Raw genomic sequence first — 22,709 nt, 5'->3', positions numbered from 1 at the left:
ACAGCGGGGACCCACAGCGACCCCCCCCCCCCAGACAGTGGGGACCCACAGCAACCCCAGACAGTGGGGACCCACTCTTCAGAAGTCTTTTATTAAAACTGGGTGACATCAGTAAGGAGACAGTACAAAAAAAATTTTGGTCCATGAAAACAAAACAAAACAAAACAAAACAAAACAAAACAAAACAAAACGACTGAGTTAATCAACAGTCATCAACAGGACACTGTAGGAGTGCTGAGTTTCCTCATCATGCTTCTAGCTAGAAGCCGGGCTGGGGCTCAGCTGCCCCAGGCTTGCCCAGTGTCACTGTGGGGAGGACCTGCCAAGGGGAGGGGTGGATACAGGACACAGGGAGGACAGGGAGAAGACTGCTGTCCCCAGTACAGAACAGGCAGGGAAGGGTGCAGAACACTGCTCGCAGGAGCCTGAGGTGGGGGTGGGGAAGCAGGGGCTTTGTCAGTTCTGTGGGTTCAGAGCCCATGCTCAACGGAATCCCCCTGTGCCCAGCTGTCTCCCACCCTGCAGTGTTGTCTGCGAGCCTGGGACATGCTAATTCCAGGTGACAAAACCTGGAAGAATCTGAGGCTTCCCTGGAAGATGCAAGACCATCTGTCCCAAGGGGCCCAGATCACACGTCCTGCTGCTACCTGAGGGGTCTGAAGCTTTGAGGGCAGGGGGTGGGGAGTCACAAACCCATTTCAGACCTATTCTCCAGCCCTAGGCGCTTTTTACTCCTCAGTGCCCTAGAAGCCACCAGTGGGGTTCAACTGGGCAGACATGGGACAGGAAGACAGGGATGGCCTAGGGCTTTACCCGTTTGATTTCAGGCCTGTTTCTCCATTTGAGGGAAGGGGCAGGGTGGAGTGAACGAACAAGCCACTCCTCTAACAGCAGGAAGGAACAGTCTCTGCTGGGAATGACAAGGAAAGGCAAGATCCCCAACCCAGACACCATGGGCTAGGGAAGGTGTGGGGAAATCCTATCCCGGGCAGCTACGGGAGTGTGTGGAGGGAGCAACAGTTCAAACACACTCCAATACTGACATGGACCCCACTAAGGGGCAGACAGCACTGAGACAGCAGGTTAAGTCCAGAGGGCAGGGACCAACCTGGGGCTCAGTGAAGCCCAAGAACCCGGGCTCCTTTAGTGCTAGAGGGCAAGAAGTAAAGAAGAATCTGCTCCAACCTGTGGAGGAAAGGGAAGAAGTCGGGTTACCAGGAAGGCCGAGGTCAGCTAGCTTACAGACTGCCCTAGGCCTGAGGCTCAGAGGAGGACAGCTCCCAAGGCCTGGGTCTCCTGGCAAGGCAGGATCAGTGTAGCTGGTCTCCCTGAAGACCACCGGACCTCAGGAGGCCCCACCACTTCAGAGACTCATTACCACTGTGGTTCTCTAACTCTATCTGGAGGTCCTATGCAGGATAGGGAGGTAGAGGCACATGGGAGCTTGGCGGGGAGGAGCTGAGGTGGGAGGCTGGGGTGCAGGAAAGGATAACAGGTGACTGTGAGACAGAAATGTGACACCCTCTTCATTGTGACACTGTCCTGGAGCCAACAGCATCTCCTGGAATGCCTCAAGCAAGACCAAGACAGGTACACTGAGGCAGGCAGCACAGGGCCCAAGGAATCGGTGCAGCCACGCTAGGGCCGGAGAGGCCCTATGTGTTTCGGATTCCCAGGGCTTGCTCTAACTCCTGCCGCCTCTGCTGCACCTGCAGAGAAAACAGGGATGCAAGCTCGAGACACCAAAGGCTGGCAGCCAACACCACTGATCCTGCCTTGTGTCACTTCCCTTGTGTGCTCAGGCACAGCACTAACCTTGGAGTAGAAGTATCGGCACACAGCCTCCTGAGCCCAGGGCTGGAAGTAGAACTCGGCACGGCGCTCCTCTTCTGGGTTACCCACCACATCAGTCATCGTCTGAGGGAGCAGGGCAGACAGGACAACATGGCTCCTGCTTTCCCGTCTGCTCTCAGTTGAACTGTACCCCTTGCCCACCCCAACCCCCGCCAAAGATGCTGAAATTCTAATTCCCCAGTACCTGTGAAAGTGACCTGATATGGAAATAGGGTCTTTGCAGATGATCAAGTTAAGATGAGCTCATTGGGATTGGCCCTAATCCAGTATAACTGGTGTCCTTATAAAGGAGGGAAATGTAGACAGAGACAGACACACAGACACAATGTGAAGACACAAGAAGACAGCAGGCCTGAGCTGAGGGACACCCAGGATCACCAGAAGCTAGCAGAGAGCATAGGGCCAACCCTGTTGATGCTTTCATTCTGGGCTTCCAGTCTCCACCACTGGGAGACAATCCCATTGCTCAAGCTACCCAGCTTGGGTCAGGTTTCTTCAAAAGCCCCAGCAGGAAAAAAAAAGATGACACCCCAAGTCACCCCAAGCACCCATTAAGTGACTGCCAGGAGACCTTTCTGCTGTACTGGTCACAGCAGTCACAGCGAGTCAAGCGTCTATGGCATGGTGCACAGGCACACGTGCCTGCCTGGGCTTATGATGCTCTTCTCCCGGGGAAGTATCTTCAACTCCACTTCTGTGCTTTCCTCAGCCGTCCTTGCTTCATCTGCGTCCCTCACTCTGGACAAGCTTACTGCTGCCAGTCTGCTTGGCCCTGGTTTACTACTTTTTAGTCACACTAGCCTGTGTTTTCCCATGGAATACATCTGTGGGAGAGCAGAGCCCAAATCTTCATTCAGTTCTAGTCCCAACAGCTGGGTGTCCAGAGACAACACTGGGAGGTGCTGACTATACTGGTGATGGTCCTGCTTCTGTTTCCCCTATCAACTATAAAATGGACCCTGGGATGTACTGGAAAAAGAAAAGGTGGTCCCTCAATCCTGCAACCAGCTTTCTGACCTCTCTAAGCCCCTCTGGGCCTTTTGTAGGCTTTTTACCTTGAGGTCCCGGCACTGGGACTGAAGCCAATCATTGATGAAACCCTGAGGGTCTCGGGCAAAGCTCAACATGAACTCTCGCTGGGTCTTCAGCTGGTTGATAGTTTCTATTGTCTCATGGATCTGAAAGGAAGAAGGATGCTCCATTTTCAAGCCAGGGAAGCTCTAAGCTAAAGGTACACCCAGGCTGTCATTGCCATAGCCAAACACCAGGGCAGGGCTCACTGCCCAGAGTCCACTGGGTATAAGAGCTCCTATAGCCCTCTGGCACCCTTCAGAAAGCAACGTGCTTGATTCTCTATTCAGGTAAGGGAAGCTGTGATTTCAACGTCTTCAACATGCACCAACAAATGAAGAACATTTGATCACCTGCTACGTTCCAAGAAACCTACAGGCTCTCTTAGCATCTCAAGACACCTTCAGCTGAAATCTCCCAAACTAAAGTGGTTACCCTTCCCCTAACCGCTGCTGCTGCTCCTCCTTCTCCTCTCAATCTTAGTGCAGACAGCTCTCCACCCAAGGACTCCTCTGAGCCCCACTCAACAGGGGCCACATTCCTTTACTTTGACTCTCAAATCCGAACTCCACCCTGTCTGCACCTTTGCTTTAGAACCTTGCCATCTCACACAGACTATCAGTCTAGTTGCCAATGTGGACTTTGCTCCAGATCTGCCTCTCTTCAACTCTCTCCACCTACCCGCTAATGCAAATAGCATCAGTACCTCCATGAAGGTTTGCATGTGCTTTTCCCAGATCAAAGCTTTGTGACCAGGCTCCTAGTTCCCCAGAAGCTTCCTCTCCCTGAGTATCATGCCCCTGCTCCTTGTACTTCGGCTGATTTTGAAGTCATCTGTAATTGTAGCTGGCCAGGAACTCTTTATGTATGTAAGACTGGCCCTGAACTTGTGGTGCGACTCCTGCTTCTGCTCCCAAGTACTGGGCCTACAGGAGTGAAGCAGCAGCCTCCCCACCTTTGCTTCTTGCACGGGTCCCCAGGCTCACTCTCCCTTTGGATTTCTGAATACCTTGTTCCATCTCTCTGGACTGTCCTCTGCCTCCCATGCCCCAAATACCACTGTGCTTCTTCTCCATCTGTTAACTTCCATGTCACCGTATCTACTCTCCCAGAAAAGCCCATACACTGTCTCTGGTGGTCACGTAGCACTTGGCTTTGCCTACAGCGACTCTGCCTATAGTGTTAATAGTATCAATGGTGGCAGCAGGAAGAGCAGGAAGAGCTTCCACTGCTGCCCTACTATGCTGGGTATAGACTCAAGTCTTAAAAAACATGGTCTCGCTGCACAGTGGCTGCACACGCCTTTAATCCCAGCACTTCATGCACAAAGTCATCATGGCTTGTCTATAACCCCAGCACTGTTGAACATGATGTAGGAGAATCATCATGTATTTGAGGCCAGCCTAGTCTACAAGGGAGAGATGAACTCAAAATGCTAGAAACAAAGCCTAAATGTAACAAGCAGAATCTAAAGCATGTGTGTGAACCTGCCTCTACTTATCACCAGACGTTACCAACAACCTAACATATACTGGTTCTGAGTATCAATATATCTTTAGTTAAAACCAAAAAGCAAAAGGCAACTAGGAGCTATGATGGAGGGGTGGGACAGAAACCCCTACCTTGTTGTCTAGCGTAGCGATCTCCTGCTGGCTGGCAGTGGACAGCAGGAAAGAGTTCATCTGGGTCTTCAAAGTGTCATCCACTTCCACGTCAATATCATAGCATGCTGTCTTTTTCTGATCATTTGGATCAACACTGGGGAGGAAGGCAACAGGGTCCAGTAAGTGGCTTTTTCTGAGACCTACTTGCCAACATCAGGAAGATGGTCCAAGGATGAGGGGAAAAGGAAGAAAGTTTGAAAGGTCAAAGGGCACAGCAGAGATGCTGGACATCTCTGAGAGCTGCATGGAGTTATTATCTCCAGATGTCTGTACTTACAAAAGATACAACGTATGATACAGCCAGTCTCACGGAGTAACGAACTGTAACTCACTAAATTTGGTTCTCATTGCATTTACTCATTCTATAGGAGAGAGGCCCATTTTCGGGACGAGTTCTCTTGCTTTACCCATGGGCTCCAGGGTGTCAGGGTGTCAGGCTAAGCAGTAAGAACCCTCAGCCTGCTGAGCCGTCAGGCTGGGCAGTGAGAGCCTGAGACATCTCGCTTGAACCATCTCGGTCTGAGCTTGGTTTTAAGAAAGTCATAAAATTCAAATAGCACCAAAGGCATTTTGTGAAAAGTTTTAAGGACAGGAGCCCAAGCTGACAATGGTGACGCACACCTTTAGTCCCAGCCACTCAGAAGGCAGAGGCATGCAGATCTCTATGAGTTTGAGGGCAGCCTGGGCTACAGATTGAGTTCTAGGACAGCCAAGGCTACACAGAAACCCTGTCAAAAAACAAACAAAGAAACAAACAAAACAGCAACAAAAAGGAGTCCAGCTTCTGTGGACGTGATGCACAAGCTACAGAGTGACTACGGTGAGGACCTAACTGAGGGACTAAGGAAACACGGCCTTTACGGGGTAACATGGAACAAAGAAGGCAAAGCGGTGATATCTGACAGGCGCATGGTTCTTATCTTCCAAATTATGAGAACATAAACCATGAGTTGGAGTCTGACTGGAAGCCCTGTCTTTTAAAAAGGAGGTTGCTGATTCCTGCCACAGTGTCGAGCTGGTGACTAGGTCTCCGAGAGGAAGTAGAGCCTACTATGACAGTGTTGGCTGATGTCCAGCCAGTACCATTCTAGCATGAGCCAGAGAGAAGAGTGTGCAGCCACACCAGCCACCAGCCACCTTCAGGGCATAAACCCGCAAAGGTGAACAGAGTACCAGGCAAGCAGAGGTTGGTATCACTATGTGTTCTAATACAGTAATGAGCTTATGTAATCTAAATAGAAATAGAACAAACCCATCTAACAAGACCTCTGGCAGTCCGACAACCAGCTGTTCGGCTGGTCTCCGGGCGGGGGTAGGGGCGAGGTCCAGCACACACTCACCTGATGACGTGATTAATGATGATGGGCTCTGGTGGCATAAGCAAGGCATGGAGCCGCTGAGGGATCTCGGAGAACTTCATCCGCTGAGATTCAAAGATCTGAGGGAGGGGGGAGGGAGGAGAGGGAGGGAGAGAGAGAAAAAGAGAGAGAGAAAGAGAGAGAAGAGGCTACAAATCGGCACTTTCAATTCAATTAGACTCTCAAAATAGAATGTGCCTTTTTTTTTTTGGTTTTTTGAGACAGGGTTTCTCTGTGTAGCCCTGGCTGTCCTGGAACTCACTCTGTAGACCAGGCTGGCCTAGAACTCAGAAATCCGCCTGCCTCTGCCTCCCAAGTGCTGGGATTAAAGGCGTGCGCCCCCACCGCCCGGCCCGAGTGTGCCCTTCACATACCTGCTGGAGGTACTTGTCACAGATAACAAACTCTCGCTCGTGAGGGTCCTGGAGCTTATGTGTTTTAATATATTGCCACAGTGCTTGGATGATCACTGGACGTGTCTGGGTATGGATGCCCAAGAGCCGAGCCAGTCGAGGGTCTAATTTAAACTGGGGGGGCTGCAGAGAACCAAGACTGTAGATGAAGCTAACGAGCTGGTTCCATGTGTCTTTTGGGGTGCTTAGTGCACACTTAATCTAGCAAACATTAGTAAATCTGGATGGCAAAGTTACACAAGGTGAAGAAACATGTTTGCTGTTGCTATAGTGGCAAAGCATGCCTAAGTAGACTCAAACCCCTCCGAGTCAGACCCTCATGCAATATAGCCATGAAAGCTGGACTCCTTCACACCTCCGAAGAATACCTGGTAATCCAGCATCAGCAGGACCGTACACCGCACATTCACATCTCCGGGTCGCTTCACCTGGAAGCCATCGGTCTCCTGGGTAGTGGCGGTCCTGTGCCACTACAGAGAGGAAGGTGTCAGGGGGTACTCTTCCAGAGGAAGAGCTGGGGTGGGAGGGAAGAGCGTCTGTAACAACTGAACATTCAATTTGATTACCGAGGCTACTGGGAAGATCAATAGCTCCAGGCGTCTCTAAACACTTACGGCTTTGGAATTACTGTCCACATAAGCAGAACCTTCCAATTCTGTCTGAGATGACTGTGTTTAGAATGGCTTCAGTTTCCAGTGATAATTTTACCCACAAAATGAATATTACACATGGCACAGAAACCTAAGGTAGCTTCAGCTGACTGAGGGCGGGCTGTCTATGCGTCTACGGCACATGACAATCAGTATGTGACAGAGCTGGAGACGCTAGTCCACAGACTGAGCCACTCTACTCTGCTATCAGATCAAGCGACTGACGATTCCTACCGACTCTGTGACTTACTTCCCACGTCTCTTAGTGGTTGTAGTTAAGGGGCTGCAGCTACAGTGGTAAAGAAAGGGCAGGTTAGGGTCACAGGGAACACTAGGCCACTTTGGGCTTCTGTCCCCAAACACTGCTGCTAACAGCTAACACAGCCTTCAAAACATTGCACAACCAGGTGTTGTTAGGTATTTCTGGTTATCTGAAATATAAATCTAAAGGCTCAGGGACCAAAAGGAAGACAAAGATCAGTAACCTAGGCAAACTCGTACTCTACTAGTCAACCTACTAGTTAACTGCAGCAACTACTCTCAGGAAAATAAAACATGTCAGTAACTACAGCCCATCAATACTTATAAGCAAGATTCAGAGACAGCTGAAAATGTAAGAGGACAGGACTCCATCAGAATTTTCTTTGGAGGCAGGAGTCAGGACAGCAACAGGTGGGTCAAATCAGATAGCAAGAGCTCCTGGGTCCCAACTCAGTACAGCTAGCGCCGCCTAGAGGTCAACGTATAAACTGCAAGGGTGGAACCCCATCCCTGGGCTAATCTGTTCAAGCTTGGCTCCCAAGACCATCATCATCCCTTGGAAAGGTTAAGGCCTGGAAGGCAGAACTACTCACTTCTACCAGATGGTTGTCTGGTCCATAGAGGTCTTTGTCCAGTTCAATCACCAAGGACTTAAAAAAGGAAGAAAACTTTCTCTTTTGCTTGGTGGCATCATATTTGGACAAGGCTGACTAGAAAAGAGATTTTGGGGGGGGGGGGAGTTTTATGTTACACAAGGCCAGAAAGACGTCCCCAGAAAAAAGTCCCTTAAGAAGCAATTTCTAACTCAATGGAGGGAACCCTTGAGATGTCTTCTGGTTATGGCCACTGAGTAAGTCCTGGCCACAGCAGTTCTATTAACAAGGGCAGGGTCTCTGACTTCCCACTGGGAAAGGAGGCAGCTAAGCAAAACCGTTAACATAACAAAGCACACTGGAACAGAGAAAAGCCTGACAGCAGAGGGCAAATGAATCACAGGCAAAGGCAGGGGAACAAAACCTGCCTTTATCTAGAGAGAACACATGATCAGCAAACAGCCTGGACTACCCAGAGCAGGCTCTGGTTCTCCAGCAAAAGTGCACTCCAGCGAGCTCACTTGCACAGTTACAAACAGTGCCAGAGTGCACAGCACTGAGTGAACACTGAGCCTCCCCAAGGAGCCGCTGGGTGGAGAGTTTGGGGTGCTCATTAGTCTGATGTTCTCCTTGGAGCAAAACTTCGGGGGACCATCATCCATAAACTGTGGTACCTCTAACAAAAGCTGGGAAGACAGAAATCACCTCAAGGAGCTACTGGAGGAAGCATGGCCTCAAAGGCTTAGTGCAGATGGGTGGTGGGGATGAGTGACCCTGAGATCCTCTGATGCTGCTAAACCCAAAGGGCAGCACCCCAGAGCACAGTAAACAACAAACCAGACCCCAGGACAATAGGGGTTTCCACTTGATACCAGTGAAGCTGTGGGAGTAGACACAGAGGATCTTTGTCTTCTTATGCAGGGAACACAGCACCCCCAACCTCCTTCCGGTAGCTCCCAGCAGGAGTGGTGAACACCAGTCAGATTTCCTGCTGACCACACAGCACTGCTCCTTCCCAGGTGCTCCCACCCTGAGCTCCAACCACAGTGGACCTTGAACTCACGTCCTCCAGGAGCCGGCCTTCTACCCGGAGCTCCCAGGAAGCCACCGTCCCTTCCCCATCCTCGGCATCCGACTTGGCTGGATTGAACGTGTTAGAAATAAAAATTCGCAGCTTCCGTTTTTGCTGAGGAAACAAACAGGACTGATGGAGGCTTCAGTAGTAAAAGGTCCCTAAAACTCTGCAGTGACTCCTCACAGGCTGGCTTACGAAGGTGGATAAAGACTCCGCTTACAAGTGTACAGGCCCTGACCTGAGCCTGAGTGTAAATAAATGCACCAGGGGACCAGGCCTACTTCTGGTGCTGCAGTGGTGGGGCTCTCCCCACCCCTCTCCCTGGCAGCTGCTCTACTCCTATGCTCCTAATGTAATTCCTGGTCTGTAGGCGGAAGGGGAGGATGCAATTTAAATGCCAAGGAGAGCTGTGGTATGCCTTTGATTTTTCACCCTAAGCCCGTGCGGTCCTGGGTCCCCTCCCTTCAACCTCTCTGCCTGGTGCTTTCCGGTTACCTTGATGGGACGTTTCAAGGCCTCCTGGATATCTAGTCGTTTCCTCATAATAGTCTGGTCCAGTTTCCTTTCAAAAGCCAGGAGATCCATGTAGGCCTGTGATTCTGGTACCAATTCCCGAATCTTAGGAACAGAAAGATAGGGTTGGGCCCTAGAGCTGACCACCTCTAGTCACAAAGTCATCACCCCTTCAAGAGGACCTCTCTAGCCACACTCACCCTCTGAGGTAGGATTTTATCAGCCATCTTCTTTTTCTTTGCACTGTTCGGGAATAAATACTGTCATCAGGTTGGGATAGAAACTAGCCAGAACATGAGCAACGTTGTGAGAGCAACTTCGTTTATAGTACTGCTAAGGCCTATGGAATGACTCTCCATTTAAACTCTCCCTTTCCCATTACCACCAAACTCCCACTGCATCATGAGGCCAGAGAGCCTTCAAGAGGGTGAGTCCCTGCTGCACAGTTTGGTGCCACAGGGCTGACTTCCTGGTTCAGTACCCCCCACTACCAGCTCCCCCACAGGCCTCCTCCCATCCCCTTCTTTCCTTCACCCCAGGGGTCATCTTACTTGTGATTTCGATTTTGGACCGCCTGCTGCTGGACCTGCTGGATCTGTTGAGGCGCAGGTCTCTTGCGGGACTGGTCCATCCCTGACTGGGCCAGGCCAGGTCGGACTGAAGGGTTCCCCCCATAGCCAGGAGGTCCCATGGAAGGTCCCTGAGGTGTCATTCGGCTACCTGGCAACATACCTGGTCTCTACAGAAGGGAGAGGACCCAGAGATGTCATACTTTCCTTGCTAGCCCCACCAAGAAAGGAAAAGTGGTGAAAGCCTGGATTTTAGGAATGGGACAGGGCTGGGGGGTAGGGTGGAGGACACCAAGACAGCCCTTTGCTTCTTTGAAATATAGTAACTGGACCTTCTTCAGGCCTACTAGTGATTTCATAGAATATAATCTAAAAACTAGATTATACTCAATTCTTCTGGTCTATGCTGGATCTGACTCATCAGACATCTCTAGTCCTACCATTTAAAAAAAACAAAAAACAAAAAAACTAGCTACTGTCTCCTCTAAAGATGACCTCAATTTGCAGCAATAGCCTGGGTATTCCTGGGGACACTGGGGCTGCCCATTCCTCTCTGCATTCCATGACCATCCCAGGGCCCACTTCACCCACCCTGGCTCCACACTCACTCCTCATACGGAAACAATGCCGCTGGGAGCAGGTAAGGATGCTAACCTCCTCCCCCCACTCTTCCTCTGCTCTGCTTCCCCCACCTCCACCCAGGACCCGAGCCCCTCCCTTGGGAGTCCCTCCCACTTCTCCCTCTCCCCTGTCAGTCCTCCGCCCTCGCTCGGCCCCGCCCCCGGCCCGCGCGCCCCTCCTCCTGTCCCACTCACCGGATAGGCCGCCCCGGGCATCGGAGAGCGGTACAGCCCTTGACCCGGCGCCGGGCCCATTCGCACGGGAGGCCCGGGAGTTCCGCCCGGGCCCAGAGCAGCCGCCACGCCCGCTCCTCCTGAGGCTCCCGCGCCGCCGCTCGGAGCCACAGACTGGAAACCCGCCCGGGCCGCCATCTTCCCGGAGCCGCCGCTGCAGCTGCACAAAGAACCGGAACCGGAACTCCCCCCGCCCCCCGCGCGCCCCCCGAGCGCCTGGGCTGTTTGTGGGCCCGGCCCGCCGGCGGGCACGGGCGGCTCGGGGCAGCGAGACTACGGGCTAGAGGGGGCGACTAGAGAGAAAGGCGTGCCGACCACTCCCTCCCGCCTTCGCGGGCCAGGAGGGAGCACCATAGAGAAGCGGTGTGCGGATAAAGAGGTGCCAGGAGCGAGCGCCTCCAGGCGGTTGGAGGACGACAAGGCTTTGCAAAGAATCCAGCCCAACTCGCTGGCGGCTAGAGTGATGCTTCTTCACCTCGGCCCAGTGCATTTACCTCTCCAAAGCATTCCGGTTGCTTTGCTTTTCGTTCTCCTACTGCTCAGACTCCGAGTACTAAAGAAGAAAATGTGCTGTTTGTTCGTTTTACAAACGGAAAAGCTGAACTCAAAGGAGGTGAATGTCGTGGCAAAGACAAATCAGCAAGTTAAGAGAAAAGCCATCCTGGATTCGGGTCTCCTAGCTGGTAGCCAGGGCCTCATTTTACAAATAATAGCTCAATAGCTCCCCGGCGCAGGAACTTAACCCTCCACCTCAGACCTTTAACTTCAAATTTTAATGAATTTTTTTTACCTTGAATTTTCTCCAAAGAGTCCTGGATATTTGTTGCCTTAGATTACTTTGCTGGTCCACTGCCCAGTGTTCAGACGATTCCTGAACCTGTCTTTTTCCAGAAGGATCAGTGTTTACCTGATCAAGTATGTAGGGTCTCGAGTAGCCCAGTCTAGCTTTAAACTCACTGTGTAATGGAAGATAACTGCTCCATCTCTTACCTGCTGGAATTACAGGTATAACCACTACATAAGGCTACCACTCAAATTTCCTTACTCTAGTTGTGTGGCCCTTAAGGCAAGCTCCATTCTAAAGGTAACACCCATAAAGTTTGCAACTAAAAACAACGCTAAGCAGGTCCGTGCCAGCTAGGACCTTTAATCCCAGTGTTTGGGAGGCAGGAGTGTCTCTGTGAGTTCGAAGCCAGCCTGGTCTACAGAAATGTTCCAGGACAGCCAGAGCTACACAGAGAAACCCTGTCAAATAAAACAAGCAAACAGAAAACCAACACTGAAGAGATGGTTGAAACCCAGTTTATTAGACCAGAGGCATGCGTCACCCAGAGCCCTTCCTGCTGGCCCTCAGCCAGTGCATGTTTCTCTGCTTTGCCCTGTTTCCTTCTGGGGAGTTCTGATCTCTTAAACAACTCTTGGGAACCAAGAGGTCTCAAAGATTCTATAGCCTCACTCTCTGGCTCCAGGCCAACGCACACAGGTGATCTGCCCATAAGTCCTGTTTTGGGATTAGAGACCAAGAGACAGTGGGGACAGAGAAGGCCTGGAAAAAGGTTGGGGCTCTGGCCTGGGAAGGGTGCCTGATGGGGGTGGGGAGTCCCTCTACCTCAACTGGTGGCCCCTTGCAGGAGAGACACACAGCAGCAGGGCTTTCAACACCCTCTCTAGGCCTATCTCTTTCCTCACATGACCAAGCCCCGATTCACCAGAAAATGCAAGTGGTGGGCCTGGGCATCCAGGTGAGGACAGGGCACTGGGCACCCCGAGGAAAGAAAGGCCACTGAACGAGGGCTTCAGCTTCTGGCTGTGGGTACCCACTGCCCAGCTGCAAGAGTGAGTCACCAATCCCCAGCTCCCCCTGTCTGTAACACTCTTGACTTAGTTTCCAGTATAGCATAGCATTCCTGGGTAGGAGCTACCTCTGCAGCAGTCCCTTCCCTGGGGAGGCCACAGTCAGCCAGGCAAAGGGCCCTGGGATAAGTGGAGCAAGGAGGAGGATGTGTTAAGGCTGTGGGGAGGTCAGAGGGCACCCCGGTCGTGGGGGCAAAGGGCGAGGCCAGAAAGAGGCAGAGCTTGTAATTCACAGCTTCCTTTATGTCGCCACCGAGACAGTGCGAAGGTTACAATGCGTGTGTCATCTCCTTGTGCTTCTCAAAGGGATGTGTGTACACAGTACAGACACCAGGGGAGAATCCAACTCTTTATACAGGCAAAGGCATTCAGAGACAGGGGAGTTGGGGAGAGACAGAAGGGAGAACTTGGGGTGGGAGGGTGGGTCTCAGAGACAAGAGGGATTGGGTCGGAGACAGACAGGGTCGGAGGGGAAGTATATACAAGGTTATAGTAATATAGAGTCTGTATCATATAGAAATAGAAAATGCAGATGAGGTTGCCGAGAGAAGCGAGTGAAGTTGGGGAAGAGGACTTGGAATTGTTCCATAAGAAAATTTATGGATGTGGCCCTCTGCAAAGGCCTCTGAGAGAGAAGCCAGTGAGGTCAGGCAGCCGTGCCCCTCTCCCTGAGCTGGGAGCTAACCAGCCAGGTCTTCTGGGGGATGTCACAGAGGGCTGCCTCTTGGGATTTCTCTCCAGCAGCTTTGGGGTGGAGGTGACTTACAGATATTGGGACGTGGCCTACAGCACCAGGGCCACACACAGTCCCCATCTCTACTTCTTCAGGATATCCTCTGCCCCCTAAAGATTCCATATTCTTGAGGGAGCAGAGCTGGGCATGGAGTCCTTACCTGGAGACTTGGGCTCGTGGGGAGTCACCCGGCTGAGAGCGTCTCTTAAGGCTAGGGAAGCCCCCTCACCAGCCCTCTCCCTTAAGGTACATTCTCTGGTTTGGGGACAAATTTCAGACCCTAGAGATCCCCTCCACCCCTCACTGGGAGGGGGCTTTGGTGACTGGAGGCAGCAGAATGTAGGTGGACACTCAGATGACAGACAGCCAGACAGACAGAATTCAGCCTTGGAGCTAGGGGAGGCAGCATGGAGCAGAGGGGCAGCCTGAGGTCGCGGCCGATCTCTCTCTCTTTCTCTTTATATTAGTTTAATTTCATTAAAATAAAAAGATGGGATAGAGGCTGGGAGAGGACTCTATGGTCAAGACTCCTTTCTCACCACAGACAAGAGGGAACCACTGCCCAGGAACGCAGTTAAGTCCCCAGGGTAGCTGGGGGCAGTTGGGGGCCCCTTGCTCCCCCAGCCCTCCCCACCTAGGCCTTTGGTACAGCGGCCTGCGAGGGCTTAGCAGGTAAAGTCCTCAAACGTGCCTCTAGCGGGATGGTGAGGTAGGATGTTGGCAGCGTACGTCATCCCGGCAGGATGTCCTCGGAGGCTCTCGCAGGGATTCTGAGGGACATAAGACGGGAACAGGTTACAGAAAGGGATGCAGGTAAAAAGGTGGCGTGGAGATGGGTTGGTGTGAGGCTGTGGGGAAAGGGCACACCGCAGGTCGCCTCCCAGCCTTGCTCCCTCACGTGTCTTTTGACGTCATCCAGGCTGAGTGCCACGCCCTTATCTGCGCTGCTCCTCTTAGCCTCCTTCTGGCACTTCCCACGTCTACACAGCCGGTGCTTAATGACCTGGGAGAGGTTTAGGGCAGGGTGGGTGGACCGGAGTCCCCAATGGGGTGGCCCCGCCCAGCCCTACCCCCTTACTTCCTTACCTCGTAGGCATAGTCAAAGAGTTCCAGTACTGTGAGGATGCTGGCCCCAATAAACAACCCCATCTGGCCCCCGATGTCACCTACGGGGGGGGGGGGGGTCAGGTCGGAGAGGTTAGTGAGCTCAGGACCAAGGGGCTCTGGGCTTTAATAGGACTGGGGCAGGCCAGCCACGTTTGCAGAGATTGGTGCCCTGATACAGAAGGATCAGAAAACCAGACTCTGGCAGAATTTTTATTCTCTATCCTTTTCTGTATTTTCCTTCCTAAAGCGAGTGTTTCTTATTCAAGAAGAATAAATTCTTTACAAAACACACTACTTTCTTAGTATCTGGACCACTTTCAAGGACATACGGAGCAGTTTCTGCTTCTATCCCTCAACCCCTTCTCCGATGCCCAACTTTTCCACTTCATCCTAACAGAAGACCGGTTCCTTTCCTCCACTTCATGCCACACAAGAGGGCTCGGGGAAAGGCCCCTGGGGATGGGGCCGACTGAGAGCACCTAGTTTTGGATGGGAGGGAGCCATATCATATTCTAGGCATAGGAGAAGGCTGGTCATTCACAAGCTCACCCAAGAGCCCTGCGATCTCATAGGCCTTTTTCTGCTCAATGGTCTCATAGTTGAGGACTTCAAAGAAAATGTCCAGCACCAGAATGTTCTCCCTACATATGGGGGGGGGGGGAGAAAAAAAAAAGCTAGGTTCAAGTCCTATCTCTGCCCCTTACTAGATAGGTGATCTTAGCTGTGAGCCTCTCTGAGGCTCCTGAGATGTTGATGAAGAGTCCTGCCTTCTAGGGGCACTGTAAGGATTAAATTAAATGGCATGCATGAGAAGACACTTTGCATTCGGGCAAATGGAGGCAATCCCAGTTACAGCAATGAGGATGGAGTTGGAGGATTAGAGTGAGGAGAGAGGAGGAGAGTGCTAAGTTACTTATTCTAGCTTGATCTCCTCACACACAACCCACACTCTTCAGGTGCCTCTAGGACCTTCTGTGACTTATCTCGACTTCATTGTGCCTCAGAGACTCTCGTTAGAGTCCACCTGTACCCTCTGCAGTCCTTGTACAAGGGCCCTGCCCCGTGTAGCAGACTCCTTACCCTATGTACTGTTCAGATTTGTTGAACTTCTTGGCCAGGTACTTGGCTGAGGCTTTGCTGGGGATCTTGACCATGGACAGCTCCTTGCCATAGCGGGTCAGGTTGCAGGGCATCTCACACACGCAGTATTCCTGGTCTTTCTCCACTAGGAAGTCTGTGCCCATGTGAAAGGCACTAGTTGAGTGGCGTCCTTCTGCCAGTGTCTTCCCAATATGGACATACTGACCCTGGCCAAAAGACCCTAGGACCCTCTCTCATTTGCCTGGCCCAAGGTCTATCCTTAGCTCATCCTCACCAGCCTTCCTGCCCTTGTACTTAATCTTATTCCCTCAGAGTTCTAAAAGACCAACCATCTGAGGCAGAAAGAGGGTGAAGACCCTCCCAAGAGACTCTTATGAATTCGCCACAGGGACCTCGGAAGGTGCAGTTCCTGGCATATAAGGGCAGATGCAGGTGGAAAGCACACGGCCATTGTCCAATCAAGTTCAACCTTTATCTCAGTGCCCTGTGCATGAGACAGACAGCATTTTCTTCCCTCCCCCTAACTGTCTCAGGTCAGAGATGCTCACCCAGGGCAGGATCTGCACACTCCTTGTACTGCTCTGGAGTGCAGTATGGGGCATCCCCTACAAAGGAAAGAAGACGAGAGGACAGGTAGAGATTAAGTGATGTGGTATTGTGTAAGGAGGAAGCTGGAAGATGGGACAGTAGGATGAGCCACCCCTGGAGCCCTGGAAGTGACCTACTCTCCAGCCCACCCTTTAAAAACCCTCCCCTACTTCCTGTAGACATAGGCAGGAGCTAAGAGACAGAAACATAAGAAATGAAGTGATCAGGGACCAGGGTTAGGAAGGACAATACAGACAGGAAACAGGCGAAGGGTTGTGTAGCCTGAGATAGCCCAGGGCTGTGCTTGGAATCTTGGGGTCTGACCTGGCATGTGTACCATTCGACAGTTGCAGTTTTCCACCAGGTAACGAGTCTCACAGTCAATCCGGCAGGCAGTGATGCTGTAGGAGTCGAAGAAATCCGAGTCCATGGTAACAGCATTGCAGGTGCCCCAGGGTGAGGGCAGGTAGATGAGCTGCTGGGACAGCCGGGGAGCTGGGGACGTGTGGGGGCTTCTCCCCAACTCCCCGTAATGGACTTCTCTGGCAAGATGCAGAACTCAGGAGTCTGACCCCTGGAGCTCTAAGGTCTTAGAGTTTACAGAGTGTTCCTCCCATTCTTGATCACCCACCACTGTGAGTGTGTGTGTGTGTGTATATGTGTGTGTCATGTGTATGTGTGCATGTGTGTGTGATGTGTATGTGTCAAGTGTGTGTGTGCATGTGTTTGTGTCCCATGCACAGTCCAGAAGTAGAAGTAGATGTTGGATATGTTCCTCTAGTTCTCTCTATTGTTTTCCAGGGAGGATCTCTTACTGAATCTGGGGCAGCTCACTGGCCTGCTAGCTTCAGGAATCCGTCTATCTCTGCACCCCTCAGCCCAGAATTGGGGTTATAGCTGTGCACCACTCTGGTTTATGTGGGTGTTGGGGTCTCACTTGAGATCCTCATGCTTGCATAGTAAACACTTTACCCACTGAGCCATCTCCCCAGTCCCCAGAACTCCATCTCGACTACCCAACACCCACTGCAGCCCCTCACCCTCTGCTCCTGGCAAGACACAAATGTCTGGAAGCCTGGGGCCACGCCAAAGCCCAGCTGGTCGATGAAAGGAGGTTCATCCTGGCTGTGGATCTGCACTTTGATGCCTGCTTCGAAGGACGTCTCGTCTGTAAAGATGAAGGCATGAAAATTGGGAGCATTTTTGAGTCCTTAATCATCTCCAAAACCTGAGGCATCACACCTCCCTGGTAATAAGCAGTCTACTGGGACTTGGTAGAGGCAATGGGGTCTGAGCACATCTCCATCCTCCTGTGTTAGCAGCTCCACGATGCTCCAGTGACTTCTGGATGCTACACATGTCTCTTACCTGATGTCTGCAATGTATCTTGCCGGTTCAGATTATTTCTCCTGGACTGTCACTGTCTCTGCCCCTCTCCATCTCTCCTCATCTCTTTTTCTTTTCTCTCCATCTCTCTGCCCCCAAGTCCCCTGAGACCAGACAGCCAGGCAGTCCAAGAAGAGAAGGAGTTATTTATAGAGTGAGTGGCGGCCACTGATGGAAGAGGATGCCTGGTTACCTTGGAGAGTAACTAAACCAGGAAGGAGGAGCCAGGGAATCGAGAGTGTGGAAGTCACATAGGGGCAAAGACAGAGGTGGTAAGATCTTGGGAGAAGGGGGACGAGTCTGAGTTTGGGCTTAGGACCACACAGTGGAGCCATAGTTGAGTCTGGGACCAGGGAGGATGCTCCTAAGCAGGCTAACATACCGGTCTCTCCCCACACAGGCAAGTATTCATCTTGCTGAATATCCAGCATGATCTCCAGGCCGTTGCCAGTCCCACCTTTCATAGTCTTCAGCCGTGGCCGCCCATCTTGGCCCGAGTTGAATGTGTAACACTTTCCATACCGTGTGAAGACCTGGTGTAGGGCAGAGTAGAGAGCATGAGAGTCTTGCCAGCCAGATGGGCTTCTGGTGGCGTTTAACCAGTGAGAACCACAAAGGATCAGACACAGGCAGACAGACAGTGGAGTACTGATCTCCTCTGCCTCTAACGCAGCAGTGGCTTAGCCCCTCATGATTGTAACATTGTAACTCTTGCCGGGAGGACTTCTTTGTGCTCCTTCAGCCAAGGAGAGATAACAATTTCCCACTAAGGCTAGCTCCATTGCCCTCCCTTACTGGCTTCCTTAATCCTGCACATGGCTTTGCAAATGGCCCCTTTGTTAAAGTCTTTTCGACTGAACTATCAAGGGACAATCTTTTTCATGCTAGGACCCTAATGTGCACCGCTGTCACCACGATCCTATAACTGCTAAACCTCTGAGGCCTTCTGAAACAGATCTTTAGATCTTTGCTTTGGGATTTCAGCCCTGAGTTAGAAATCCTTCCAAGACCTTCCTCCATATCTAAGCCCCTCAAAGCTAAGCCTTTTAGTCTCTTCCCTCTCTCAGCCTCTTGTGTCCGCTATTGTTCCATTATCAGTAGAACCTGAGAGCAGCCCCAGTCGCCACGCCAAGAACCAAACATATCCAGCATATCCCCTCTTCTCCCAGGAATCAGGACTGAATACCAAGACATAGCATGTTTGGATGCTTGTAGAGCTCAGAGGGCCTCAAGGGAGATACTTTCCTCATTAGAAGATACTGTAGCTTCTGCCCTCACTGAGGTCCAGCGGCCAAAACACCAGCTTACAATCACTTCAGGGACTGGGATGACACCCATGTACTCCTACCTGGTAGGGCATAGAGTGGTGGGTATGGAAGGGAAAGGCCAGGCATCTGAAATCTACATGGGCCAGAGGGGCATTAAGCCAATCTGAGGAGATGGTGGGATGGCAGCTGGCTTCGTATCTAGAAAGCCCCTAGTGTGGGGGAACCAATGGGGAAAGGTGATCTTTTCCAGTGACTTAGAGGTTTCCCAACTTCACTGACAGATGGATCTCTCTCTCTCTCTCTCTCTCTCTCTCTCTCTCTCTCTCTCTGTGTGTGTGTGTGTGTGTGAGAGAGAGAGAGAGAGAGAGAGAGAGAGAGAGAGAGAGAGCGAGCGTGCTGGAGCGAGCTGACAGCTGGTAGGGGCTGGACTCCCATAAGAAAGAGCACAGGAAACAAAGTAAAGGTGCAGTGAAGTCCCTGTTGTGAGCTGTTGACAAGGTGTGGGGGTGAAGGCAGGGCCTGCCCTCTCCTCCTATGACCCCATTCTGCACTTCTAGAGAAACGGTGGCTCCTCCCCACAACTATCCCTCCAGGGATGATAGTCAACAACTGGCCAGCCATAGGCAGCCCCCAGCACGTCAAAGGTTAAACTCATAGCTAGAACCCAAGGTTCGGGGCCATGGAGAGGTCTGGAGAAGAGCAGATGAGGCTGGAGGATATTCCAGGCATCAAAACAGCAGCTAATTACTGGCGGCAACATAGTTCCAGACACAACTAGGGAGAACTGTGCATCTGGGGGGCTCTTAACCTAGCTGCAGACTCTGGGATACCAGGTGAGTTCTGGCCCAGGTTAGGTAGGGTTCAGCAGTTACCAGCCCCAGCCTCAGGAGCTGATTTGATGGCCAGAAAGAGAGCCATGGCATATACTCTTGGGGTGTTGTGGTAAGCATGGGTCCCACTCACCACTGAGAAGTTGTGGGGACCACAGGGGCCCCCACAGTAGGAACAATAGAGCAGCATATCCTCCAGCCGGTGGCAAGAGCGGTTGTAGAAACGATGGAGATTAAAGGGCTCCCCGGAGAAAGCCTCTGGCCCAGGTGGAGCGAGGGGCACCCCAGGATCGTCACCTTCATCCAGCCCTAGCATGGGGGCCAGGTAGAGCAAGTCAGGGTAACTGAGCTGGGACAACCGCACAGCGTTGGTGTTACAGAAGGTGACAGCTGGGAAGACCAGCTCTGTGGTGGCCACTTCATCTAGCAAAGTCACGTGCGGGTAGCTGAGGTAATAAGCAACTCGGTCCCCTACCTGGCACAGGAAGGCACCCAGTGCTATGACAAAGGCCACGGCCCATAGGGCTTGCTTTGGCCCTGGGCCCCCTTCCACAAAGACATGGTTGGCACCATGGAGGGTACAGCTGTTGGCGAAGGTCACCAAGTCCCTAGGTGAGTCACCCTCATCCAGCTCTGTTCCTGCCTCCTTTTCCTTCTCTTCCTCTTCTTCCGATTCTGAGCTGTCCTGCTGCTGCCGGTGGTGGTGGGGACCCCAGATATCTCCCATGAATCCTGGGGCCTCCTCTCCAGAGGAGAATGACACAGAGCAAAAGATCTGGATGGGCATCTTCTCCGGGAGACAGGAAGAAGGTGCCGGAGGGGACGGAGATTGGACTGCAGGTGTGGTCCGACAGGGCCAGCTACCTAACCCTTCAGCCAGGTCTCCCCCGGCCCAGCTGTTTGTCCTTCCTCACCAAAGCCTCTGTGGCAGTGTGGCTGAGCTGGGGCAGGGCATGAGGAGGAGGAGGACCAGACTGCTCTGCTAGAGAGGGCGTGGTCTGTGCCGCTGATGAATAATTGATGGAGAGCCTGCTGAGAAGGGGGGGGGGCCTTGCCAGGGATGGGGAGAGCTGAAGACTTTGTCTGACACTGGCTCCAGCTGGATGAGGGTTTTGGGCTCTTTGTACCCTCTCTTCAGGTGAGGTGAGACCCACTCCTCTCACTGGCAGGATGAGCACAGTTGCTGCCCTCTTCCAGGGCACACATGCGTACTCTCATCCTCCCCAGCTCCCCAGCATGCTCCTCGGTGTCCCCACCCCAGTTCTGCTGGCTCTCCTCATTCTCACTTGATCTAGCTCTTGTTCTGGGCTCTCCAAGCCTCGGGCCCCTGCTTGGCTCTCTAATTCCTCTCCACCCATAGTCACTCCGGTTGTTTCATTGACAACCCGGGCCCCCATCTCCCAGCCTACTCAGCCTCTGTTCACGCTTATTATTTCTTTGATACTTAGTTACCTTCCCATCACCCACTCCAACTTACTTTGTTACTTTGTGAGCCTGCATTACCCCTTGCCATTCCCTCCACCCACAGCTCAGTCCAGCCAGTCACTAACTCCCATTCTCCCCTAACCTACAGCTCTATCTTAGGTCCACATCCCTCTTGCAAGCACAGCACACTTAGGTCTCATTCCCTCCTCCCCCCGCACCCCCCCCCCCCATTTTCTGTGGCTTGTAAGGCAGCCCAGGTTCCATTAGCAGATATTTCTTACTGACCACAGACTCATTTCTGACCAGTTCCCAGCACCGGGGGGGGTGGGGGTGGGGGGAGAGACTTTTGAAGCTGAAAGCTTGCTGACAGAACACTACCATGCCCTCCACGGTCCACAGCTTGCCCTCCCCCCTAAAAAAAAAAAAAAAACAACAAACAAACAAAACAAAACTAGTTTAGAAGGGGAATGTGAGAGGCTGTCCTCAGGAGAGTGGAGGGAATTGTGACCAGAGACAGAAGGTCCTGGGACAGGTGAACAGTGTTGGGAACCAACCTGAAAGCTCCCCCCAACCCCTAGCATTCCGTGCACCTCAGTACTGAGGCTCCCTCTGCTCTCCATGGACCAATCCCTACCCGCAGACCCCTGGCCCCTCTGTGTGCTCTGGTCACCCAGGGCCTCTGACTGAGGAACTTGAGCCAGCAGCCAAGTCTCTAGGGCCAAGAAGGTGACCTAGGAAAGGGAAGGGGAGGGAGGGAGGGAGGGAGGGAAAGAGAGAGAGAGAGAGAGAGAGAGAGAGAGAGAGAGAGGAAGGAGGAGGAGAAGAGGAGAGGAGCAAAGCAGATTAACCCTTTCTCAGTAGGTCCAGGAGTAGGTCGAGGCTGAACAAGTCTACCAGGGCCTTCCTTTCCTTATGCTTTGTAAGGGAGAGAGCCTGGGATGTGTTGGATGACGGGCAGGATGCTAGGTTCTAGAAGAGCTGACAGCTGTGCAGCTTTCTGCCTTACTCAGCTTTACCTCTAGAAACACGGAGCCCCAGAAGAGGAGAAAGCCGAGAGGTCTGACCCCTCTCCAGTCCCTCACTCCCCTTAGATGCATCTCAGTTCTTCTTCCCTCTGAGCGACTCCTGCCCATTTCCTGCTTAAAATTCCTCAGTGTTTTGTGGTAAAGCTCATTCCTGGCACCCTCATTACTGACACTACCCCTACCCCCCTTCAACCCAGTACCCAGCCACCAAAACCCTCCCAGGTGCGCCAGGCTCACCCACAGCCCAGGACTCTGGTCAGCTCCAACTCATTTTTTTTTCTCATGTCTTTGATTTTGTTTATCATTACTGTGCATGTGAATCAGTGATCAGAAGACAACTTTCAGGAACTGGTTTTCTTTTTTTACATTGGGCTCTCAGAACCAAACTCAAACCTGGAGCTGGTGTCCCTGCCTTTGCCTGCTGAGTCAACTTGCTGGCTCTCTGATGCTGATATTATTATTATTATTATTATTATTATTATTATTATTATTATTATTACTATTATCATTACAGTGT

General features: G+C 52.0%; 2 protein-coding genes and 1 long non-coding RNA gene across 5 annotated transcripts in view; 1 reads left to right on the top strand and 2 right to left on the bottom strand.

Moving 5' to 3' along the window:
* Nucleotides 1-70: 70 nt before the first annotated feature.
* On the bottom strand, nucleotides 71-11,013 carry Smarcd1 (SWI/SNF related BAF chromatin remodeling complex subunit D1). Its single transcript, XM_034517255.2, has 13 exons — nucleotides 10,837-11,013; nucleotides 10,004-10,191; nucleotides 9,653-9,695; nucleotides 9,435-9,557; nucleotides 8,928-9,050; nucleotides 7,865-7,981; nucleotides 6,729-6,830; nucleotides 6,322-6,483; nucleotides 5,930-6,027; nucleotides 4,548-4,683; nucleotides 2,910-3,032; nucleotides 1,816-1,917; nucleotides 71-1,709 (listed from the first exon to the last, which is right to left on the bottom strand). The coding sequence occupies exons 1-13, from the start codon at nucleotides 11,011-11,013 to the stop codon at nucleotides 1,656-1,658; spliced, it is 1,548 nt and encodes a 515-aa protein (XP_034373146.1). The 3' UTR covers nucleotides 71-1,655.
* On the top strand, nucleotides 9,526-11,671 carry LOC143434164 (uncharacterized). The gene is made up of 2 exons (XR_013103488.1): nucleotides 9,526-9,660; nucleotides 10,529-11,671. It is a non-coding gene; the product is annotated as an uncharacterized LOC143434164 (long non-coding RNA).
* Nucleotides 11,672-12,161: 490 nt separating this feature from the next.
* Nucleotides 12,162-22,709, bottom strand: part of Asic1 (acid sensing ion channel subunit 1) — a 28,799-nt gene continuing 18,251 nt past the window's right edge. For 2 of the 3 annotated variants that reach the window (XM_034517394.2, XM_076912075.1), the window contains exons 4-12: nucleotides 18,027-18,177; nucleotides 17,299-17,426; nucleotides 16,583-16,733; nucleotides 16,219-16,275; nucleotides 15,650-15,803; nucleotides 15,119-15,210; nucleotides 14,549-14,628; nucleotides 14,361-14,465; nucleotides 12,162-14,232 (exon numbers count right to left, since the gene is read on the bottom strand). In XM_034517394.2, the coding sequence (XP_034373285.1) occupies nucleotides 14,128-14,232; nucleotides 14,361-14,465; nucleotides 14,549-14,628; nucleotides 15,119-15,210; nucleotides 15,650-15,803; nucleotides 16,219-16,275; nucleotides 16,583-16,733; nucleotides 17,299-17,426; nucleotides 18,027-18,177 (1,023 nt within the window). In that variant the 3' untranslated portion in view covers nucleotides 12,162-14,127. Of the gene's footprint in view, nucleotides 14,233-14,360; nucleotides 14,466-14,548; nucleotides 14,629-15,118; nucleotides 15,211-15,649; nucleotides 15,804-16,218; nucleotides 16,276-16,582; nucleotides 16,734-17,298; nucleotides 17,427-18,026; nucleotides 18,178-19,875; nucleotides 20,661-22,709 lie in introns of those variants that run through there. The other variant, XM_034517392.2, reaches the window with a different exon arrangement.

Source organism: Arvicanthis niloticus, chromosome 13 (assembly GCF_011762505.2).
Source record: "Arvicanthis niloticus isolate mArvNil1 chromosome 13, mArvNil1.pat.X, whole genome shotgun sequence".
Classification (NCBI taxonomy): domain Eukaryota; kingdom Metazoa; phylum Chordata; class Mammalia; order Rodentia; family Muridae; genus Arvicanthis; species Arvicanthis niloticus.
This window is presented reverse-complemented; position numbering and strand designations above follow the sequence as displayed.